Source organism: Anastrepha ludens, chromosome 3 (genome assembly GCF_028408465.1).
Source record: "Anastrepha ludens isolate Willacy chromosome 3, idAnaLude1.1, whole genome shotgun sequence".
NCBI classification, from domain to species: Eukaryota; Metazoa; Arthropoda; class Insecta; order Diptera; family Tephritidae; genus Anastrepha; species Anastrepha ludens.
In genome coordinates this window covers 33,690,212-33,697,073 of record NC_071499.1, presented here as the reverse complement: position 1 = coordinate 33,697,073, position 6,862 = coordinate 33,690,212, and the positions used below count along the sequence as shown (strand labels likewise).

The window sequence follows — 6,862 nt, the reverse complement described above, 5'->3', positions numbered from 1 at the left end:
AATTGGTGGAGACGTACGATTGGGAACCGCTGGTGCATGAGGCTTACTCACCAGACTTGGCGCCTTCCGATTATCATTTGTTTGCATCGTTGGGCCACGCACTTTCCGAGCAGCGCTTCAATTATCACGAAGAAGCCAAAAAATGGCTCGATGATTGGTTTGCGGCCAAAGACTGCCAATTTTTTTGGCGCGGCATCCACAAATTGCCTAAGAGATGGGAAAAATGTGTCGCTAGCGATAGCTATTATTTTGAAGATTAAGTTTGCAACCATTTTTTGTTAATAGACGTTTGAAGTTGAAAAAAAGTCTCATTTCATAGGTATCTACGTATAAGGACTTTTCGTTATCAATTAGTACAGTAGAGATATGTGTTGCTGAATTTAAACCTGGTCGTACAAGCCTTAAAGACGATCCACGACATTACTCAAAATAATTTTTTTGACGTGATAACGTCTTATAATTCGATTTAACAGGCTGCACGCACAAAAAAGTGTGTCGTTACCTTGCTCATATGTCGTTACCTTGCTCATTGCCGTTACCTTGCTCATTGCATTGAATGAACTGCAAGCGAAAGCGCGGAACGAACAAAGCAAACGAACGGCAACGTTCGACATCTTGCTCTCTCCTACTTAAGTGAGCGTATATATGTATGTATATGCGCATATGTACATATATAAATTCACGTATTTGTATTTGCATATGCCTTCTTATTGATTATTATTAATTTGATTTACTTAAAGAATTTAAAATAAAACCAAGTTTGATAATAATACCTGTTGTCTTAATGTTAATATTATTAATTCTTTTATTATATATGAAGGAAAAAATGTATGGTAATATTTACCATATACCAAAAAGAACAAATCTATATGTAAAGATGTATACAAGTCATATGGGCATATCAAATATACGAATCTATTCCGTACGTAAGCAAATGTAAGCTAATCTGCTTGAACTGCAAGCGAGAGCGCGGAACGAACGACAAAGAGCACAATCCCCGCGTTCGGCAACGTTCGACATCTGGATCTGTCCTACTTGAGTGAGCATATATATGTACGTATATGCGCATATGTAGGTATATAAATTCACATACTTGTATTTGCATATGCCTTCTTCCTGTGTGCATGGTAATGAACCATTTCTCTGTTGAGAATAGGACGATGATAGAAAAAGTAGGAAATGAAAGGGAGTGTTTCGAGTGTAAAGTGTCTTGAAAAAGGCAAATCGATGATGGTGCCTCTTAGTGTTGTTGACTTATTAACGTCTTATGCACAATCGAAATTGAAGATATCTTTCATGAATTTGATAAATATTTCGTAATTTTTCACGTTTGTGTAAATGTATTCCATTGCAATTCCATTTACCTCCTCCTCTATATCCATACAAAATATCTATCAAACAAATAAAATTAAAATTTTGCTTTGAAAATTGCAACCATTCCATCAATATTTTCTTATGACGTTGTCACGTTAAACTATCGTCAGTAAACCGACTTTACAGACAACCTCTTTTTTTTAGTAAAAAAGTTGTTTAAAAACATAATTGGTTGATTAATTTTGCGCCACCTTATATGAGGACGATTCAATAAGTACCTTTGTTTGATGACAGAGAGCGCTCCTGAGGGAGTTGTTGTTAGCATCGTGTGCTGCCATCCATCAAGCGACAGCAAAACAAATTTCAGATTGATTGGTAGGCTAGTATTGATTTGGCGGCTATTCGAGTAAGACGTATTTCGTGATTTTCGCTGAGATGGAAAAAGAGCAGCATCGTTCTATAATTCGGTTTCGGTTTTTGGATGGCAAAAATTGAGAAGATAAAAGCAAATCTGGATGCTGTCTATGGGGATGCTTCGCCATCTATGACCACAGTTAGATATTCGTTTAACGAATTTAAACGTGGATGCACATCCGTCTTTTATGAGGACCGACCAGAACGCCTGGCAGACGTGGTTACCGCGGAAATCATTCAAAAAGTCCACGACAAGATTCTCGCTGATCGACGAACGAAAGCGCGCGAAGTAACAGAAGCCATAGGTGTGTCGACCGGAACGCCAATTAATATTTTACATAATAAGTTGGCGTTGAAAAAATTGTCGGCTCGATGGGCGCCGCTATTGCGCACAAGCAACAACAAGCGGAATCGGCTGTTAACTTCAAAGGAGTGTTTGGAGCAATTTAAGCGAAATCCGAAGGAATTGCTGCGTCTAGTTGTCACCGTAGATGAAATCTGGATTATTCATTACACACCAGAAGCTCAGCAACAATCAAAAGAATGTATTTCTCCCGGTGAATCTGCTCCAAGGAAGGTAAAGACAGTCCTATTGGCCGGAAAGGTCATGGTGACGAGCTTTTGGGATGCGAACGGTGTCATCCTCATGGATTTTTTAAGGAAAAGGAAGAACGATCACTGGACAATACTACAATGAATTACTGGACCGCTTTCACAAAAAATCGCAGGAGACACGGCCGCATTTGGCGAAAAAGAAGGTGCTGTTTCACCACAACAACATACCAGCACTTTCAACCGAAGTTGTCGTCTCCAAACTGCATGAATTGCGTTATGAATTGCTGTCGCACCTCCCGCATTCACCCGATCTGGCTTCCTGCGACTTTTTCTTGTTTCCTAACATAAAGAAATGGTACTGCGAGAAAACATTTAGTTCAAACGAGAAAGTGATCGCCGAGACAGAGGCGTATTTTGGAGAGTTCGACAAATACCCTTTTTTTGGAGAGATTAAAAAAATATCCAGAGCATTGGGAGAAGTGTATCTTTCTAAAAGAGCACTATGTTAAAAAAAAAAAATTTTTTTGAAAAAATGTTGTCTTCGTTTTTAGCAGGGGTACTTATTGAACCCCCCTTAAATATTCCATATTACAACATACGCTTCACAGAAGGCACATAGCGAAAAATGATCTCAATTTCTTATTGCACCAGATACATAATTTCTTTCAAATATTTATAATACTTCCAAATTTCTATTTGCATATTTACAATTACAAAATGTAATATATATTAATAATCATTTCGTTTCTTCTCTTTTTCTTTGCAGGTAAGTGTGACACGTTTCTCCTATTTCTATACTAAAAGGGCGTACGTATGTATTTGAATTAAAATTAATTTAAATTTATCCAAAAGAGCAAGGCTCACAGGCGAACGTAATTTTTTAAGCCTTATTGTGAAATCCCTGTGAACAAATCAATTCCATTATCGATAATAAAATACAGTGAAAAATTTGGAGTCTTTCTTGCATGCCTTAGATTAAAATTTATGAGATTAATTTGTTCACACATAGTTTGCTTTAAGGCTGAATAACACTCACCCAGGACTTGTTTAACTAAATATCGAAATAATGATATAAAAAAAAATATATAACATTTTATATTAAATATATAACAGTTATTCCTTTGGAACTGTAACATTTTTACGATATATAAGAAATGGTGTGCCCACATCGCCTTGTGTTACTGAGCAAATATATAAAGAATGATCAATTTAGAGGTGAAGTCCAAAATAAACATGAATGAGCTAAAAAAAAAAAGTCACAGGAGCTTTGTTCTGACAACTTCGAGTTTATTTATTCAAAATAGTCCGCTCTGGTCTCGATACACTCTTTTTTCTTACAGCTTTTCGAAAGAGTGTTTCAGGTCACTGACTGAAATGTTCTTCAGGATGCCGGTACAACTCTTTTGGATGGCCTCTACGGACGCAAAACGTTTTCCTTTCGAGATCAAATGCAATTTTCTGAATAGATAGGAGTCCGAAGGAGTCATATCAGGAGTCATATCTTTTTTCATTTTGGTTTTACACGCTTTTGAAGAAACATTCAAAATCATCATTTCCAATGAGGCGAGGGTCTTAACTGAATTGATGTAGAGTCAAATTGACATTTTTTGCCCGGGACTGATGTGCTTTAATAGGTAATAGGTGCTGGAAAAATAGATCTATGTGCGTAAATGCAATAGTTCACAATGATACCATCTGGCTAGACAGAATGAGGCTCTTGGAGTAGAGGTCAGCAACCTGCTGCTCGCGAGCCAATTGCGGCTTGTAGGAGGTGAAGTTGCGCCTCTTATGTTCCATACGAAACAAATTTTTTATTTAAAAAAAATCATTTGAAAATAGTTCAGAATCCATTAGCGAGGAGCAGGCACAGATTCTATCTCTCAGCCACTTGTACTCGCCATTGTAATCAAAATTGTTGGCCCCATCTTGTCATAAACACTCTTCCATAGTCAGTTTAAAAAATTCTTAAACGAAATGGAGGTTCAGTACTCCGACCTCCTTCTTAAAAATATAGTGCGATGGCTTTCCAAAGGTAAGGAGTTGAACCGTTTTGCTTTATGCTTGAATGAAATTCTCGTAAATGCAGTTCTATGATAATTGAAGAAGATATTAACTACCCTGAATTATAGAACGGCAATGGCTGCAAAAATTTTACTTGTGGTGCATGTTACAGCGAAACTATCAATGGAATCGGTGCTGGATCTCTAGCAATGCAGTTGATCGATTTTAAAAAATAAAACTTTGTGGAGTGGAGAGTTTACAGAGTTCAAAAGCAAGTTGGGGGTTCAGTAAATAGCTTTAAAAGAAATGCCGCGAGTTGAGGCACTTATATGCGACGCATGAAATAGTCTTTCGGATTGCTAAAGTGAGATGATTTATTGTTGGCAAGAAACAATTTTGTGGCTCTTTAAAAACTTTCAAATTTAAATTTTTAACTCTTCCCCCTTAAAAGGTTACCGACGCCTGCCTTAGGGCAATATATCATTTGACGCATTGCTAAAAAGGTACCAAGAGAGTGTTGTGATGAGTAGAAATAGTGAAAGAATTCTTATAAACAGTGCTGCACATGGTTCTAGGGCCCGAATGTGCCCCTCACGTCAGGGGTTTGAGAAAAAAATGGGGGGCAAAAAGACTCAGAAACTCGTTTTTATGGCACCTTTAGTCCACAGAGTCATGTGCAGCGCACAATAATCCATTGGAAAGCAGGCTGGTATAAAAATAAAAAATAAAAAAAAAATTTGTAGACTTATATAAATGACCACACCGCGAACAAAAACGATTGTCGAAATCCGTTGAAAGTTTACTCGAATGCTCAAAGCGCGCTTGTATGTATGGAGAGGTAACAGGATGGTTTCTAGATACGTAAAGAGATTGGTACTAAGATCGTTTCGTATTAATTTGGTTATATGACATGACATCCTAAATTTCACCGCATTCGAGATTTGCGAATTCAAATATTATTTCAAAATATGTTTCTTTTTTCCTTTTTTTGTTTTCTTGCACGTCCAGTGTTTTTAATGTTAGTTCCATGGTCCGGTTTATTGTCTATTTTTAGTGAAATGGTTTTACAACTAAAACAAATCATCAGTGAAATTTCAGCCAAGCCCTGACACTCAAAACTGACTGCTTGAACTTGCATGTAAATGTTTGGCGCTTCACAGCATTAAAAATAATAGATTTTTCTCAGACAATATTTAAAGCCGAATATCTCGCAAATTTGCTGAGTTATCGTTTAACTAAATGAATACCAAATTACCTCAATAATAGAGACCATATATTTCCAAGACGGCTTTCTCGGTACCCCTGTGTTGTCTCATAATTTGTACGTCTCTTCATTACTCATGGACACCGCGAATTTAATTAGACCGGGAAAACGAAACGATTTAAATTGCACTCCTCCACTCAAAATTTAAAACTAATGTAAATTCTAATTTTCAACATTGTAGACAATCAGAGAAATTTACATAGATAACCACTTTCAACTCAAAAATCTCTACGCTTACCCTAATCACTTCTTAATGAGCTTAATGAACTTTTCGCTTGCGTAACGGCTCGCTTGAACCTTTCCGAATCGTATATAAACTCAGTAGTCGCTGGCAATGAACAGTCAAAGTATTTTGAGTGACTATCTAAGCAAAAATGGAGTATCTGGCTTACGTCGCAAAGCTTCTAATCCTCGTTTGTCTGGTTTCTGAAGCAATACAAGGCACTATCGGCATAGACATTGCACCACGCATAGTAGGTGGTCAAACAGCAGCCAGTGGTCAATTCCCATATCAGGTATCGGTGCGCGTAGGAGGAAGGCATACCTGTGGTGGCACAATAATTTCTGAAGACTTTGTGGTAACTGCCGCACATTGCGTTTACAGGTAAAATAAAGCTTACTATATAAAACTGGTGTACAACCTTAAACCATACTTTGTTCCAGTGTTTCGCCAGCATACCTTACAATTCTAGCCGGTACCACAAATCGTACTGCAGACCGTGTAATTAAGGATGTGGTGAAAGTGATTCCACATCCTAACATAACTGCTAACTTCGACAATGACATTGCCTTACTTAAACTCAACGCATCACTCCAACTCAACGATCTCATACAACCGATACAACTTGCTGCTCTTGAGGCGCCCGTAGGCTCATTAATTACAATTTCCGGTTGGGGACGTACAAGTGAAGGCGGTCCAGTCTCATCGCAACTATTGTACAATAAATTTATGAAAACCATAAGTGATGCTGATTGCACCCGAGCTATTGGTTATGATACATCTAAATCTGGAATTCTGTGCCTTAGTAGGGGGTACGGAAATGGTATTTGCGATGGTGATGAAGGTGGTCCCGCCGTTTACAGAGGCACTTTAATTGGCATTGCAAGTTTCCAAACAGGTTACTGTGGTACTGATGTACCAGATGGCTACTCAAAGGTGAAATTCTTCAGAGATTGGCTGATTGAAAATAGTGCCAAAGACACCGCGCCCGTTTAAAAAGGTATTTGCTTGTTTAGATAAACTTTCAAAATTATGTAAAAACATTTAAAGGAAATGTAAAATTAAATTAAATAAATTTGTGAGAGCATACCGTA

At 37.6% G+C, this 6,862-nt stretch overlaps 1 protein-coding gene across 1 annotated transcript; it reads left to right on the top strand.

The window, feature by feature from the left end:
- Nucleotides 1-5,880: 5,880 nt before the first annotated feature.
- Nucleotides 5,881-6,862, top strand: LOC128857377 (serine protease SP24D-like). Its single transcript, XM_054093119.1, has 2 exons — nucleotides 5,881-6,152; nucleotides 6,212-6,862. Exons 1-2 carry the CDS (start codon nucleotides 5,923-5,925, stop codon nucleotides 6,762-6,764), a joined length of 783 nt encoding a protein of 260 aa, XP_053949094.1. The 5' UTR covers nucleotides 5,881-5,922; the 3' UTR covers nucleotides 6,765-6,862.